The sequence below is a fragment of the Stenella coeruleoalba genome (assembly GCF_951394435.1).
Source record: "Stenella coeruleoalba genome assembly, chromosome: 11".
NCBI lineage: Eukaryota > Metazoa > Chordata > Mammalia > Artiodactyla > Delphinidae > Stenella > Stenella coeruleoalba.
In genome coordinates, this window is record NC_137157.1 from 15,236,429 (window position 1) to 15,252,505 (window position 16,077).

General features: G+C 50.5%; 1 protein-coding gene across 2 annotated transcripts in view; it reads right to left on the reverse strand.

The window, feature by feature from the left end:
* The window catches only part of ABTB3 (ankyrin repeat and BTB domain containing 3), a 319,066-nt gene extending 303,330 nt beyond the window's left edge, over positions 1 to 15,736 (reverse strand). For both annotated transcript variants that reach the window (XM_079938119.1, XM_079938120.1), the window contains exon 1: positions 14,090 to 15,736. In XM_079938119.1, the coding sequence (XP_079794245.1) occupies positions 14,090 to 15,242 (1,153 nt within the window). In that variant the 5' untranslated portion in view covers positions 15,243 to 15,736. The remainder of the gene's footprint in view (positions 1 to 14,089) is intronic.
* Positions 15,737 to 16,077: the final 341 nt, after the last annotated feature.

The window sequence follows — 16,077 nt, forward strand, 5'->3', positions numbered from 1 at the left end:
CTTGGTCCTCCGGTCTCTTCTACATTCACTCCTTAGGTGACCTTGTCTTGTCTCATGGCTTTTAAAACAACTCGCATGCTCCCAGCTCCCAAATTTGTATCTCCAAACCATCCTCTCTCCTGAACACCAGCCGTGGCTTTCCAACTACTACCTGACATCTCCACCTGGATGTCTGCAAGGCACCTCAAACTTAGTACACCCCGATCTGGACTTCAGATCTTTCCATTATTCCAAACCTGCTCCTTCCAAGGTCTTTCCCACCTAGTTTATGGCAACTCTACCCTTCCCTTTGTTCAGACTGAACCCTGGAGACATCTTTTTTTTTTTCCCCAAGTTATCCCCCCCTCCCTTTGGTAACCATAAGTTTGTTTTCTATGTCTGTGAGTTTGCTTCTGTTTGGTAAATGAGTTCATTTGCACTATTTTTTAGATTCCACATATAAGTGATGTCATATATTTGTCTTTCTCTGTCTGGCTTACTTCACTTAGTATGATCATCTCTAGGTCCATCCATGTTGCTGCAAGTGGCATTATTTCATTCTTTTTATGGCTGAGCAATATTCCGTTGTATATATGTGCCACATCTTTATCCATTCAGCTGCTGATGGAGACTTAGGGTGCTTCCATGTCTTGGCAATTATAAATAGTACGACTATGAACATTGGGGTGCGTGTATCTTTTCGAATTAGAGTTTTCCGTATATATACCCAGGAGTGGGATTGATGGATCATATGGTAACTCTGATTTTAGTTTTCTAAGGAAGCTCCACAGTTTTCCATAGTGGCTGCACCAATTTACATTCCCACCAACAGTATAGGAGGTTCCCTTTTCTCCACACTGTCCCTGGAGGCATCCTTGACTCCTCTAGTTCTCTCACACCCCACACCCAGTGTGGCAACGTCTTGCTGACTCTTCCTTTCCATAATGACCCACATCCAATCACTTCTTAGCACACCTGCACTGCTACCACCCTGGTCCAGGCCACCATCATCTCCTGTCTGGATTACTGTAAGAGCCTTCACACACCGGCCTCCCTGCCTTCCCTCCTGCTCTTCTAGAGTCTACTTTTGACCAGCAGCCAAAGTGATTCTTTTTATTTTATTTTATTTTTAAAGGAAGAATGGGATCTTCTTTTATTTATTTATTTATTTTTGGCTGTGTTGGTCTCCATTGCTGTGCGTGGGCTTTTCTCTAGTTGCGGCGAGCGGGTGCTACTCTTCGTTGCGGTGCGCGGGCTTCTCATTGCAGTGGCTTCTCTTGTTGCGGAGCACGGGCTCTAGCACACAGGCTTCAGCAGTTGTGGTGCGTGGGCCTAGTTGCTCCCTGGCATGTGGGATCTTCCTGGACCAAGGCTCAAACCCGTGTTCCCCTGAATTGGCAGGTGGATTCTTAACCACTGTGCCACCAGGGAAGATCCCAAAGTGATGCTTTTTAAATCCTAAGTCAGACCTTCAGATCCTGAGTCAAAATCCTGCAGTGGCTTCCTAGTTCACCGAGAGCAAAACCCAAAGTCTATAATAGCCTATGAGGACCTACCCAAGCTGGCTCCTAGGGACTCTCTGTTTTCCTGTCTTATCCCTCTTGGCTCACTCACTTCTCTCCATCACAATGGCTTCTTTGCTATTCCTGCCTCAGAGCCTTTATACTGGTTATTCTCTCTGCCTGGAACACTCTTCCCACAGATACTCACATGGTAAATCCCTCAGCACCTTCACCTCTCCCTGCACCAACATCACATTGTCAGTGAGACCACCCTGACCACACTGTTTATAATTACAACCCACCATCACCAGCCCTCCAGATCCCCCTTACTCTGATTAATTTCTTCCATGGTAGATATCAACCTCTAACATCCTATATTATTCACTTATGTTGATGGTTTAGGGCCTCCCTCCACTAGAATGCAAGTTCTATGAAGGCAAGATTTTTTGTCTGTTTGCGCCCTGATGTATGCTCAGTGCCCAGAACCATGCCTCTTCCATAATAGGCTCTCAGTAAACATCTTTTGAATGAACGAATGATTATCTTGCAGCTTGCAGATCACTTTCACATCTGAGGACTCATTTGAGCCTCAAAACTCTGCTGGTAATTAAATCCTCCCAGTAACCCAGCAGGACCCTATGGGGCCTTCCCAGGACAGGGCCCCAACCCCCCGCCCTGCCATATCCTCTGCTGTAGCTCCTCTCTGAAGTACCCAGATAATAGTATCTGATGCATATTTCCTAAGTTTTTCAGATGCTAAAACCCCCCACCAAATGGAAGAAATTAACTAGTTGATGATCATGAGCCCCCAGACCTATTGGTGCCCAAAGATTGTTCAGGTTAACTCCCTGTTACCTCACCATCAACCAGTCAGAGAATTGTGGGTGACCTGATCACATACCCTGCGAGCCCCCTCCCCCTCATCTGGCCTTTAAAAATGCTTTGCTGAAACCCTTTGAGGGAATTCAGGGGTTTTTGTGCACGAGCCACTCATTCTCCTTCCTTGGCCCTGCAATAAACCTTCTTCTGCTCCAAAAAAAAAAAAAACAAAAAAAAACTCTGCTGGTTTTTTTCAGATAAGAAAACAAGCCCAGAGAGACTAAATCGCTAGCCTAAGATCACACAGCTTGTTCCACAGTGGGTCTCATGCCCTCCTCTTCTGTCCTTAAACCCTCAAGTGCATCTGATCTGACCACACTGGTGCCAATCTCTCCAAGGCCCAGGCCCCACCTGCCTCCCCAAACTCATAGCCCGGCTTGCTGGGGACCACATTTACAGGCTCAGTACACAGGATGCTTCCCCCACCCACCACCCAGAGGAGCATTTGTACACTTTCACTCAAATGAACTCATATCTGGTTTCTAGGGACCATGTGACAGAGACATCAGCTTCCAAGGCCAGATTCTAACCCCAAGACCCTCCTCCCAAATACAGGAGGGACACTGATACGCTGCCCACCCCCAGGCTTCTGTGAAAACACATTATCACCACAACTGGGCATTCTGTAAGGAATGAGGGAGGAGGTGCGGGCAGCAGGGAGCGGAGAGAGACACTGCAAAACAAGAAGAGGTCCTCCTTGTTCTTTCTTACCAATCAGAGGCTGAAATGTGAGGTCACAAGTACAACTTAATAACTGCTTCTAGCCTCCTGCTGAGAAATTTCTTTTGGGCCTGAGCCCCAGGAACAGCTACAGCAGCTAGTTTATCTCTGTCTCATCCATCACACTGAATTGTGTATCTGCTCACGACGGCTCCTTTTTTGCACAGGCTACTGGGAAACCGGAGGGCAGCAAATCCTGGTTTTCAGGTCTTCAGACTCCAGGACCTATACCAGAGACCCCCTGGGGCCCTGGTTCTCTGACTCGCAGATGGCAAACTGTGGGATTTCTTGGCCTCCATAACCACATGACTCAATCAGTGTTAGCTTTTACCATTACTAAGTGCTGGTAATGGTTTTCCAAAGTGTTGCCTCTTTTGACACGTAACTTTGTATGAATACCAGAACCTGGTAGTATCATGATTTCCCATTCTTACATGAGAAAACAGGTTCAGAGGGATGGCAGCCTGTCCAAGGTCGCACAGCATGGGTACCCCCTGCTACACCTGAGCCGAGGTCTTCCCGCTCACTGGAGGACTCACCTCCCCTCCTGTACCCCCTCCTCCCCCTTCCCCAGGCTCCCAGAAGCCCCCAGAGGTTCCACATGATGGGACCATCAGAGGCCATGAAATCACCAGCTTGCTCTTGGTCTGTTCCTTAATCCACAGCTCTCGTGCTGGGAGGAAGGAGGACTTAGAACAGCAACCAAATCAGCAACAGCAGTGGAAGCAGGTGGGGAGGCGTGGGGGAGGTCGCGATGCAGAGAGAGGCTGGGGCCCCACCCCTGGCCCCTGGAACTGAGCCTTTGGCCCCACACCTGCACCAGCCTGCCCCCGTGACCTGAATATGAAGCATCGAGGGACTCATAAACTGGCCCCCAAAACGGCAGCTGCAGGGCGGAGCGAGCAGGAGTGGGGGTGAGGGTAGGTTTCTAAAGACAGAGGAACAGATGCAGAATTCGGAGACGCCGACCCGCGGAGGAGATGCCCGGTCCTTCTCCCCTGCCGGCCCTGATGGCAAACTCCAACATGGGAAGAGAATTTTGAGTCTTAACCCCAACCCCACCCCGGGCCCCAAATGTCTAGTCTCCCTGTGCTGGCCACAGCCAGCCCAGAGGCACAAGGGAGGGGCAGCTGGACTCAGCCCGCATCGGAGGGGGCTTTGTCCTCGGGCCCCATGAACCGCTCCTAAGTAGGTCCTGCCATGGGTGCAGTTTTACATCTGGGTGATACTTTGTGAATAAACTAAACCTGCCTCAGGCCTGCAAGCTGCATGAGGGCAGGAACCATGTGTAGTTTTGCTCACAAGGGTGAACCCAGGCCCTAACCCTCAAAGTGAAGGGGCTGAGGGAGGGAAAAACCATGCATCCATGTATGCTGCCCAGTACTTGACATTTTAGAGGTATCGAGAGAGAGACAGAGGCAGAGGGAGAGACAGACAGAGACAGAGACAGAGAGACAGAGAGGCAGAGAGAGAGCGGGAGACAGAGAGGGAGACGGGGCGGGGGGGGGGGGTGGGGGGGCAGGAGGTGATCTGTGTGTGCGCGTTTGTCACACACATCCTGCGCCCCTGGGTGGCACTGTGAGCTGGGATTAGGAAGAAACAATGGCACACGCTACCCAAGAACCCCCGCTGAATCCAAGCAACCTCAGCCTCCTTAAGATTCCACTCACCCCGTAGAGCTGCCGCTCTGATTTGCTTTCAGACGTTAATGCGCTGGGGAACCACTAATTTGATTCTACCTTCGGCACACCTGATCTGCACAGTAATTGCTTTCCCTGGCTCAAGCTATGGAGACCTCCGCAAGCTTCCAGACTCGCATTCCCTTCTGCTGTGAGACGTACGTAGAGTAAAAACCCGCAATGTTACACCCAGGTGGCAAATTAATCTCCAAAACTGCTGTCTGTCGTCAAGGCAGCCTCTCACCCCACTCTGCCTCCCAGGAGTGATCTGGTTTGGAGGAGACAATGCATCACAGTGGAGGGGAGATGGGCTAAGAATCCAGAAACCTGGGATACTGGTCCAGATCTGCCATGTGACCTTGTGACCTTGGGCAAGGCAGTATCTCGCTCTGGGCCTCAGTTTTCCCATCTGTAAAATGTGAGAGTTGAACCAGCAGCTCTGTTGGGACGAGGCGTGGCACAGGTGGGAGGAAGGTGGAATGTGAAGTCCCTCAGGCTCCAGTTCAAATCCCTGCTCTGCCATTTATTGTCTTAGCAACTCTGGGAAAGCTACTAAATGTTTCATAGCCTCAGATTCTTCTTGTGTAAGATGGAGGTGATAACAATACCTGACTGCCCTTCCCACATTCACCCTTCCCTTCCTGTCTGCTTTCTGTACTGCAGCCAACATGAGCTTTTTAGAACACAAATCTGATCACAGCATCTCCCTCCTTAAAAGCTTCCAAAGGCTCTCCAGTGTCCTTGGGAAAGACAGACTCCTTAATCTGGCAGATGCTTAGTCCAACCTCTAACCAGCTCCACTCACTTGGTTCTCCCATTCCAGCCACACTGGCTGCTTTCCTCCTTACCGAGCTCCCTTCTGCCACAGGCCCTTTGCGCATTCTGTTTGCATTCATGGAGTACTCTTCTACCTTTTCAACCAAATACACCATTCTTCAACCTCATTCAAGCCTCACTCTTCCTTGCTTCCTTTCCTCACTCCTGACTACATCCAGAGCCTCAGTAAAGACTCTTACAGCCTCATTCATCTCTCTTTTGTAGCTACTGCCACAGCTGTAAATTTACATCTGCATGATTGATTGTTTGATGACAAAACTAAGTCCACTACAGGCCTGCAATCTCCATGAGGGCAGAGACCATGTTGCTTAACATCTAACACAGTGCCTGTAGAAAAAGTCTTCACGAACATAATAAAATCCAACAATGCCAACATTTATTAAGCAATTTCTACATGCCAGGCACCTCCCCAAAGCTCTAAGAATTAGGTTTTATTATTTTTCTCATTTAACAAAAGAGAAGACTGAATAACAGAGAGGTTAGGTAACTTGCCCAATATCACACAGCTAGTGAATGGTCAAATCATGTAAGTCTGGTTACTGGCAAACTACTTAAAACCTTTCACTCAATAAATGAAGCAGGGGACGGGGACAGGTCTTTAAGCAAGGAGGCTGGTACTTCTTAAGCATTTAATAAGAATAATAATTGCTAACAGACTGAGTTTTTATGATACGTTCAATATTATTCTGAGGATTTTACATAAATTAACTCATGCTCCCAGTGACCCTCAGTGGTGGAGGGGGAGCACTACCATTATCCTCATTTAACAGATGAGGAAACTGAGACTCAGAAAGATTAACTGGCTTGCCCATGGTCACCCGGCTTATGGGTGGTAGAGACTTGGTCCACCTAATTCCAGAGTCTGGGAAAACTCAGTCTGTGATTCTCAGGGAGGACAGATTCCCCACCAAGCCTCAGATTTCTACATTCAGTTCTGGTAAGAAGGCCTGAGCTCCTTCTGGCACTGAGCCTACCCAGCTAGACAGGATATGGAAGGAGCTGTCCCCTGGAGGCCACAAAGCCACCCGCTGCTCCGGGGTCTCGGCTGAAGAGGCCACACAGCAACGTCATGGACAGCTGGGCAGTGACTCACGGGGCAGCCAGGGAAGAGGAAGCCAGCAGGGGCTAAAAAAGACGTATGACCACACATTATACAAAGGAACATCATCAACCATGACCACCAGCACCAGGGCAAGCCCCGCTTCCACTCCACACACTCCTCAAGCTGCCCTGGAGTCCATCTGGGATCCTCTCAGAGTCTCATTTGAACTGGATTTCACCACTGTGCCATAGCTGTTCAGAGCACAGGCTCTGGACCCCAAATTCCAACTCTACCCTTTAGTAGCTATGGCATCTCGGACTGGTCACTGAACCTGTCTGAGCCTCAGTTTCCTCCCCCAATAAAATGGGGATAAGAAACACCCACCTCACAATAACTGTGTGAAGATTAAATGAGCTAACGTGTGTGAAAGGCCCCATGCAGTACCTGGCTCAGCAACTGTTAGTTCCCCGAGCGGATGAAATGCAGGGGGTGGCAGAGGGGAGAAGACAGGCATGTAGTACAATTTGCCTGGAGCACCCACTCTTTTGGATTCATATTTTAACCATGCCTGAGAGCTTCACACCAATTCGTTGTTAATCCATATAGCATCCCACTTCCAGAACAGGATGATAATAACAAGAATAATAAAGATAAAGGATAACAGTTGTTAAGTATGTACCATGTACGAGACACTGGGGAAAACACGTTGCACCCACCATATTATTATTTTAATATTACTTTGATCTTCATAAACATTCCATAAGGCAGTCCAGAGCCAGACTGCCCCGGTTCAAATGTGACCCAAACACTTGCTAGCTGTGTCGCCTTAGTCAAATTCTTGAATTTACTTCCTAATTGACTTCCTAACCTGTGAAATGGGAACAATAATAATAATAGCACCTATTTCATATCATTGTGGTGAGGATTCAAATAGTTAATATATGATGGCGGAGATGTCTAGCACTCTACCAAAAATGATGCCCCTCTAACAGTACAGAATTGTGGCTGGGAGTGGCTGCCTTGCCAGAGACCATAATTCCCAGCCTCTGATATCTAGTTGAGGCCACATGACTCAATTCTGGTGTCTGGAATGTGGAAGCAATTAATATACCCACATCCCAGACTCTCCTACAAAAACATCCCCGTCCTCCACACTGGAAGCTCCTGGGAGTCACGTGTTCCAGAGGGCAGACCCTCCATCAGATTCCATGGAACACAGCGCCTCCCTCCCCTACCTTCAACGGGACTCAACAGGAATGAGAAAACAACTTTTATTGTGTTTAGCCACTAAGATGCTAGGGTTTATCTGATGCCACAGCTTGCATTACCCTGACTAATAAAGAAATTGACACCGTGAGTAGGCTTCTTACATATGTGGCATTGGCTTCGAAGTCAGATGGTGGGTTATGATGCTTGAGGCTGGAAAACTGGAGCACCATGTTATACAGCAATAAAAGGTTTGCTTAAACTGTCACCTATCACAACTTAGAAGGCAGAACTCATGTCTACTGAGCCTGTAAGTGCTAGAGGAAAAAGGTCTGAAAAATAATGGTAGGAGAGTTTGCTGCTCGTTCCTGGCTGAGTTTAGCAAGGTATTAGGGAAAGAGAGGATCTCAGGCATGAATTAGTCAGTTTGCAAGTAAAACTGGAAAGGAATAGTGTAGACATGAAGAAGACGATATTCCTAGATCCCAAACAATAAGAGTAAAGATTGAGCAGACTTCTAAGTGAAATAAATATCAGATGAAGTGTATAAGCTTCCCACGACATAAGCCTGATGGCCTCGAGGTAGCGGTCATTAAGTTGAGTGAGAAATTGAGGTATGGGGTTAAGAAAGCCAAGAAATAATCCAGGCTTGAGAATTAGGTCTAGGAAATAACTTTGACTGCTGGCACACTAGACGTCATAGATGAAAATCCTACTAAGGTGTTGTGGGAATTGTTCTGGCAAAATCTATAAGCTTGGATTTTAAAAACCTTTTACTGTTAAAGCATTAAAACAATCCTTGGGCCCCTTGAAGTTCAAGGGCAGGAACTAGGTTACACAAGATTTAGAGACTCAAGGAGGTCATATTCCCCAAGACCCATTTCAAGTGTGGCCGAGAGGAATAATGGACAAAGAAAATCCTGCCACAGGGCAGAGCCACGACCATGGAGGACAGTGAACCAGGAAACTGCTTCCAGAGAGCAGAATCAGGCCTTAAGCAAGGAACCTCACCCACTTCCAGGGCATGGTCACACAGTGTCTGCTTGGCAAGATTTCATAACTCCTAAGGGCCGGTGACTTCTGTGCGTCTTCCACTGTTGCCTTTTCCTAATGGGTTATCCTCCAATATGGTATATGGGCACAGAGGGGAAGATAATGAGTCTCTTTTAGCTCATGGGTCTCTGAACCATAAGAAGCCATATTCAATCCCATGGATAGGACAGGAATTCACCCAAAGATCTTGCACTTTAAGTTGGAAGCACTGATTGGCCAGAACATGAATATCCTCCCTCAGGGGAAGGGAAGCATGTTTTGTGTGTGAGAAGAAGGAGGCACATAGATATTTGGTGGCCAAGGGGGCCAGTGACACATCTGGCCAATGATATATGGGCATAGTGATGAAGGTTCCTTTCAGGCTTAGCCCATAACACCTTTCTTAAGATCCTCCATACTCTCCTTCTTTCTCTACCTACGGGCTGGATAAGTGTCCAAGGAAGGCCCTAAAGTCCACATATTGAAGGTAAAGCACTCTCTCCATCAGTCGTGGTACTTAAATGACCCTCCAGCACCCTCCCACCACACTCCTCCCACAATCAGACTTTAGTGAGTAAGAAAGGACCTTCTATTGTGTTAAGTTCCTAAGATTTGGGGGTTGCCTTCTATAATAGCTAATGTAACGACAACAATGATAACATATAGCACTCTTCGAACAGTGCCTGGCACATAATAAGCACTATACAAGTGTAGCTATTATTATTATAATACTCATTTTACAGACAGGGAAACTGCAAGTTATGGGTGTGTCTGACTCCAAAGTCAATTACTATTTTATATTTACCTCTCAGTAAATGATAATCAGACCCATTTTATAGGTAAGTTTGGTGTCTGGCTCAAGGTCACAAATAATAACAGACCCAGAATTAGAGGCCTTTCTTCTATTCAAAGGCCATTAGCCACCCCGCCCCTGACCCCAGATCTCCAGGTTGGTCCGCCATTGTTTATTTTGTTGTTATTTTTATGGTGTGTTTCAGGAAACATTCTACTTACAAATGCCCCAGCACTGAACTGGCAAATCTGAATAGAAAACCAAATAACCCTCCACTGACCTGAATTCCAAGTTTTAATTTACATTAAGCTAGTTAATTAAAAACATGCTCTGTGAGCACAGACACTGACATGGCTGGCTGCTGAGACAGCTTTTGCAGTTCTTTGTAAAAAGCTGGGTTTCTTCTGTGATGTTTTTGTCCAGCACAGCAATACTGTACCATGGAACAGTGCGACCAGCTCCGGGGATGTGGACGGGGTGATGGGCGGGGCTGGGGGGCAGGCAGCAAAACTGCTGAGTAAGCATTTAGTTTATGAGCAAAAGACCTGAACACCAACTTACCCACCAAACCAGTGCTGGTGAGGCGAGGGCTCATGTTAATTAAAATTTATAAAGTGATTGGGGATCCCAGCAATGAAAGAGACTATTCCAAATCACCTTATTATTGTTATCACCAGCCTGAATAATCTGTTTTTTAAGGAAGAGCCATTATTATCGAGTGCCTACTATGTGACAGTGGTTTTCACATATCTGATCTGATTTAATGTTTTTAATCACCCTATGTGGTAGGTTTGGGTTTTCTTCCTTTTTCATGTCTTTTTTTGTTTTGTAATCCTTACTGTGCAGAGGAGAAAAACAAATTCAGCAAAATTAAGTCACTTGCTAGAAAGTGGCAGAGCCGAAATTTGAGGCTAGATCTCTCTAAGTGTAAAGCCCTTCTCCCTTTCATCACACCACACTGCCTCTTGCAGTCTTCCCTTCAAATTCTTTCTGCATTTAAAACAAAATTTCATCCAAGGATGCCTATGGCTTTTTTATGTTTCCTTTTTTTACTGAAGTGTAATTTGCAATACAGCGAAACACACATATCTTAACGTTACAATGCAATGCATTTTGACAAATGCAAGTACCCCTGAACCCACACCCCTATAGATAGAAGAGACATTGCTATCACCCCATGTGTCCCATGTGATCCATTTCCTGATTCCTCGAGCCATAGCAGCAGCAAATTAGAAAGGCGGACAGGTGCAGAGATGGCAGTAAGAATGGGCAACCAAGGTAAAAAGACTTGAAAAGATGATTCAAGGAACTCAGAATTCAATAGTTTCTTTCAGGATATCATTGCACAATATTACACAATAGATTGCTCAACTCAACAGGCATCTAATAAGCTCCAACTGTGTACCAGGCCCTCTCAGACTTGACAGAGGATATAAAAACGTGAAATCCAGTGCTGCCCAGTTCAGTTTAATAGGAACATATGGTGTGTTAGAACAGAAGGACTGTCAGGCTATCAAGGGCCTTGGTCAACTGAGTAGGTAATGAAGGGCAGGGAGGATGGCCTGAAGGCAGGGAACTCATCTGTCACTAAAGAGAAAAACAGTTAAGTTGCCTGTGCCTCAGTTTCCTCCTCTGTATCATGGGGATAATAGCAATACTTTTTCAAGGGAATGTTGAAGAGTAAATGGGTCAATATATAGAGTAGTGTTGGATGCATGTTAGCTGTTATTAGCTTGTACGTCAGTACTTGAGCAGCCCCTAGATTTAGTAGCTGCTCAATAAATATTGATGAACAAATGAATTCACGAATGAATAAGTGAGGCTACTGAGTTAAAGGGGGAAAAAGGTTATGTAAAGCATGGGCTCCTTAATAAAGCTGGCATATCAGAAAGAATGTCATGCAAAGTAGTTGAAGAAATAGGTTTGATGTTTAATGTATGTTTCAGATACCTAAGAAATTAACTGTTCATTTCTTACTGCTTCCTGCCATTTTTAACAAGCCCAAGGAAAAGAGATGAAGAGATCACAATGAAATTACAGTATATCTCATACCAAGAGATGGCGAAGGGGCCCTGAAACCTAGGAGTTAAGCTCTGTGGTGTGGGAAATGCTGTGATGGCAGCAAACCCTAACCACCACACATTCACCCTGCCCCAAACCAGCTCTGCGGTCTTCTCCTTCCTCAAATTATACTTATTCCAAAAAGGATAAACACAAAATCTGTCTTTAAAAGATGTTAAAGATCATAAAAGTAAAACCAATTTGAAAAAATGCAGAGGCTACTAACAAAAACAGACAGAGCTACAAGAGGACCTGGGGGTGTATCACAGATCTAGGCCCTTATTTTATAGATGAGGAGACTGAGACCCAGAGAAGGAAAGTGAGTTATGACCCACAGTCATAACTTCAAGAGAACGGCCAAGGCAGAGTTGGACCAGGGTACCCAGCATCCCAAACTGGAGCCCAAAGGGGAATGCTCCTTCTTCCCAAAGGACACACAGGAGTGGGAGGAGATTCCAGCAGGTAAGGGTCTGGGGGGCCAGTAGATTGTAATGGGGAGGTAAGAACAGGGGTGGTGGGCGCATGCGGAGGGAAGAAAATTACGCCTCTCTGCACTTTTTATTGGGGTAGGGCTTCAAACAAAGAACTGTCCAGTCCAAAGCTCCTGGGTTTTGCAGGTGAATCCGACTCCTCCTCCGGAAGAAGCACACACAAAGACCAATGCCTTCTCCCAGGTGTTTCCATTTCATCAGGAGTTCACGGGTGGAGGTGGGCAGGCACGGGGAGCCTCACAGGCACCCTCCCTTTAGAGGTTTAGCCCTCTACTGGCAGCAGAGGGGGAAGGGCTCTGCCAAGGAGGCCAGAGGAGTCTTGGCGATCAAACGCAGAAGTCGCCATCCTGCCCCCACCACACGAGCACGCGCGCGCGCGCGCGCACACACACACACACACACACACACACACACACACACACACACACACACAAGCTTTGCTTCTTCCTTCCCCTCCCCCAACGATGACCAAAGCCAGGTGAGGGGATTGACAACTGGAGGTTCTGTTTCCGAAGGGCTTCTGCGGGAGCAGCTTGCTTCTGCGCACACTCACAGGCACACTTACATACACAGGCACGGACGCGCGCACACAGACTCTCACAAATACGCACACACTCCTATGCACACACTTGGCACCCACAAGAGGCCGGGCCGCGCCCGCCGCATCTCTGCTGCAGCCCCGGGGAAACGACAGGCAGCAACATGAATGAAATCTGCCCAGAAAGACTGCATTTCAGCTCCAACCACGCAACCTCCAGCCAAACCGCGGAATATGCAACAAAGTTTTATTTCGCTTTTGGAGTCTCCAGTTACGCTTCTACCATTTCCTGTGGAAAACTGAAGCTTTGAAGTGTCTAGCTCCGGCTTTCGCAGACACGCAGGACCGCCAGCTGGAGCTCTCCAAAACAAGAGCCCCGGGCCCCACCCCTCCGCCACCAGAACTGCAGGTTCAAACCCACCCAGCTCCGGCCTTCAAAACAAGGGGTGCGGGAAGGAATGACAGAACCTGCTGGAAACGACCTCTTAAACTGACAGTCCCTTCGGAGCCCCGCCCCACTCCCATCCTGACCGGGTCCCTTGTGGCGCTCCTTAAGCCAAGTGGTGACGCCTGCACCTCCTAGCCAACCGACAGAGGCAAGAGGTCGGAATCTGGGGGGTCTGCCCATTGCGCAGCAGCCACCAGCTGTGAGCTCTGGCCCTCAAAAACTGCCCCGGAAAAAACTCGGGACCTATAAGCCTTCCCGCTTATAGGTCCCACATCTCCCTGACTGTTTCTAGGCCGAGCGAGCTCTCAAACATTCTGCCTTTACGGCCGCAGGGCCCTGCCTTCCTGCGCTCACCGACGGTGTCCCCGAGAGCTCGGGGAAGTATGCTAACTGGGCGGCGAGGGCGGAATGCGCCTCCTCCTGAGTTCCAAGGAGCCAAACTCCTGCGCCCGGGTATGTGGCATCTTCAAGGTCAAAAATAAATTTAAATAAATAAAATGTTTAAAATGAAAAAAACAACAACAACGAAACACAGGGCTCTGGCAGAAATACGTACTAGGCGCAAATGATCGCACACCTGTGCCTCCAAAGCGATGCTGGGTTCTTCCCACCGCCTGCCTGAGGCAGCCGCTGTCCCGCCCCGAATCCGGGGCGGAACCGCGCCCTCTCGGACTTGGGACCCTACCAGCGGCGTATAGTACGCGGATCCCGAAAGCAGGAGGGACCAGGGATGTTTCTAGCCGCCTCCAGCTCGGCGGTTCCCTCGGAGGCTTAAGACAGCAGCGGGCAACCGGAAGGGCGCGGGAGGGGGCCGGGAGGCAAACTTACGACGAGAGTTGGCCCGGTTGGGTGGGAGGGGGCAGCACCCGCGCAGCCACTTACCGCTGGCGTTCTTCCCGCAGATGAGGTGCTGGTAGGGCTGCAGCAGCCCCCAGATCTCGGAGTCGTTGTTGACCGTGTGCTCCAGCGTCTCCACGGTGAACTTGGGCGCCTCGTGGAGCGCGTGGTGGTGGTGATGGTGGTGGTTGGCGGCGGCTGCCGGTGGGGCTGCGGCGGCGGCGGCGGCGGCAGCGGCGGCCGGCGGGGCGCAACAGCTGCTGCCCCCGCTGGCGCTGCTGGCTGCGCTGCAGGCGCCGCCGCTCGCCGCTCCCCCTCCCGGCGCCTCCCGCTCCTTATCCGCCACGGGGGCTGCTCCGGGGCCCGAGCCCTGACCCGGGCCGGAGCTGGAGCTGGAGCCCGGGCCCGGGCCGCTGCAGCTCCTGGGCAGCCCGGAGGCCACGACCCGCGCGTAGATGTCCCGGAAAAGGCTCTCCATGCAGGCCGTCAGGTAGATGGCTGCGTGCTCGTGGATGCGCAGCGCCACGCGGCTGTCCACCATCCAGCGGTACACGCGGCCCACGGAGAAGGTGAGGCCGCAGCGCGCCGATTTGCCGCGGCCCAGGCGGTCGCCACCGGCACTGCTCATGTTGTAGAGGGACAGCGCGGCCAGCGCGGCCGCCGTGCAGTGAGCCGCTAGGCCCCAGGACAGCACGATCTCCATGGCGCTCTGGATCTCGTACTTGGTGCACTTAGCGAAGCGCAGGCTCAGGCGCTGCGCCTCTTTGGCGATGCGTACCAGCGCCCGGCTCACCAGCGTCGACAGCTTGGCCAGCGCGTCTTTGGGTAGGCCGCCGGGGGGCACCGAGCCTGCCCGGGGATCCCGCGAGCGCAGTAGCAGCGCCTCCAGCTCCTGGAGGGTCCAGGGGACCTCGTCGAGGTCCGGCAGCAGCCGCGAGCAATGCTGGCCGGCGCAGTCCAGCCCCTCGGAGTCTTCCACCAGGGCAGTGTTGACAGTGTCAAAGCTGTTGTGCCGGCTGTGCATGGAGTCAGCTAGAGGCGGCCAGCAGCTCCCGCCATACGGGGACGCCGGGTGCGAGTCGGAACAGCACAGGGACAAGTTGGAGGAGCGCACCGAGTCCGCCGCGCCACCATAACCCGAGTCCAGCGTCAGATCCTCCAGCGTCCGAACCACGGGTTTCTTACCTCTCCTGGCCATCGCTGCGCCACTTCATGCTGCGGCCGCCGGGGAGCCGAGGGGAAGCAGCAGCGAGGAAAAGCGGGCGCCGGGGCGCAGGAAGAACCGAGTCCGCGCCGCCTCGGCTCACTTTTCCACCAGACGCTACTACCTACTGTTACTACTTTCGGATGCCTCCCCGAGCCGTCGCCGCTGCAATACGCAGGGCAGAGCAGAGAGTCATCTTCCAGAGCCCGGGCCGGAGATGGGACACGCTGAGGAGCGAGCCAGGCCGGGGGAGAAGCTCACGCCGGACTCGTCCCTTTCTTCCAAAATAAAATAAAACTGTCTGACCCGCTCCCCACCGGGCCGGGCTGGGCGCAGAAACCACTGGGCGCCGGCCTCGGTGTTCGTAGGACGGAAATCGACCCAGATGCCCGCGGCAGCACCTCTGCCGGCAGCTGGCTCTCGGCTCTCGGCTCCCCGGCTCCCGGTTCCCGGCCCGGGGTTCGCTCGGCGCTCGCCCGCCCGGCACTGAAGCGCAGCAACGACCGCGACAGCTGCAAACCCTACAAAACCCCGCAAGCCCCGGGCAGCCCGAGGGGGCGGGCTATGTAAAGCAGGGCCGGCGGAGAGCCAATGGGATTGGACGATGCTAATTACCTCTTTTTTTATTCCTCAGCTCCACGCAGCCCCGCCCCTCATACACGCCCCCGGCCCGTGACCGAGGCTCCGTGAAGTGGGGAGCCAGGGCCTGAGAATTGGGGGACCTGTGGGAGCGTAGAGACGCAGATGCTACCCCACCCCTCCTCTGCTGTCCCTGCCCTTGAGCCTTCGGCTTTGATACCAGAACAGGAGAATGGTAGGTTGGGCATGT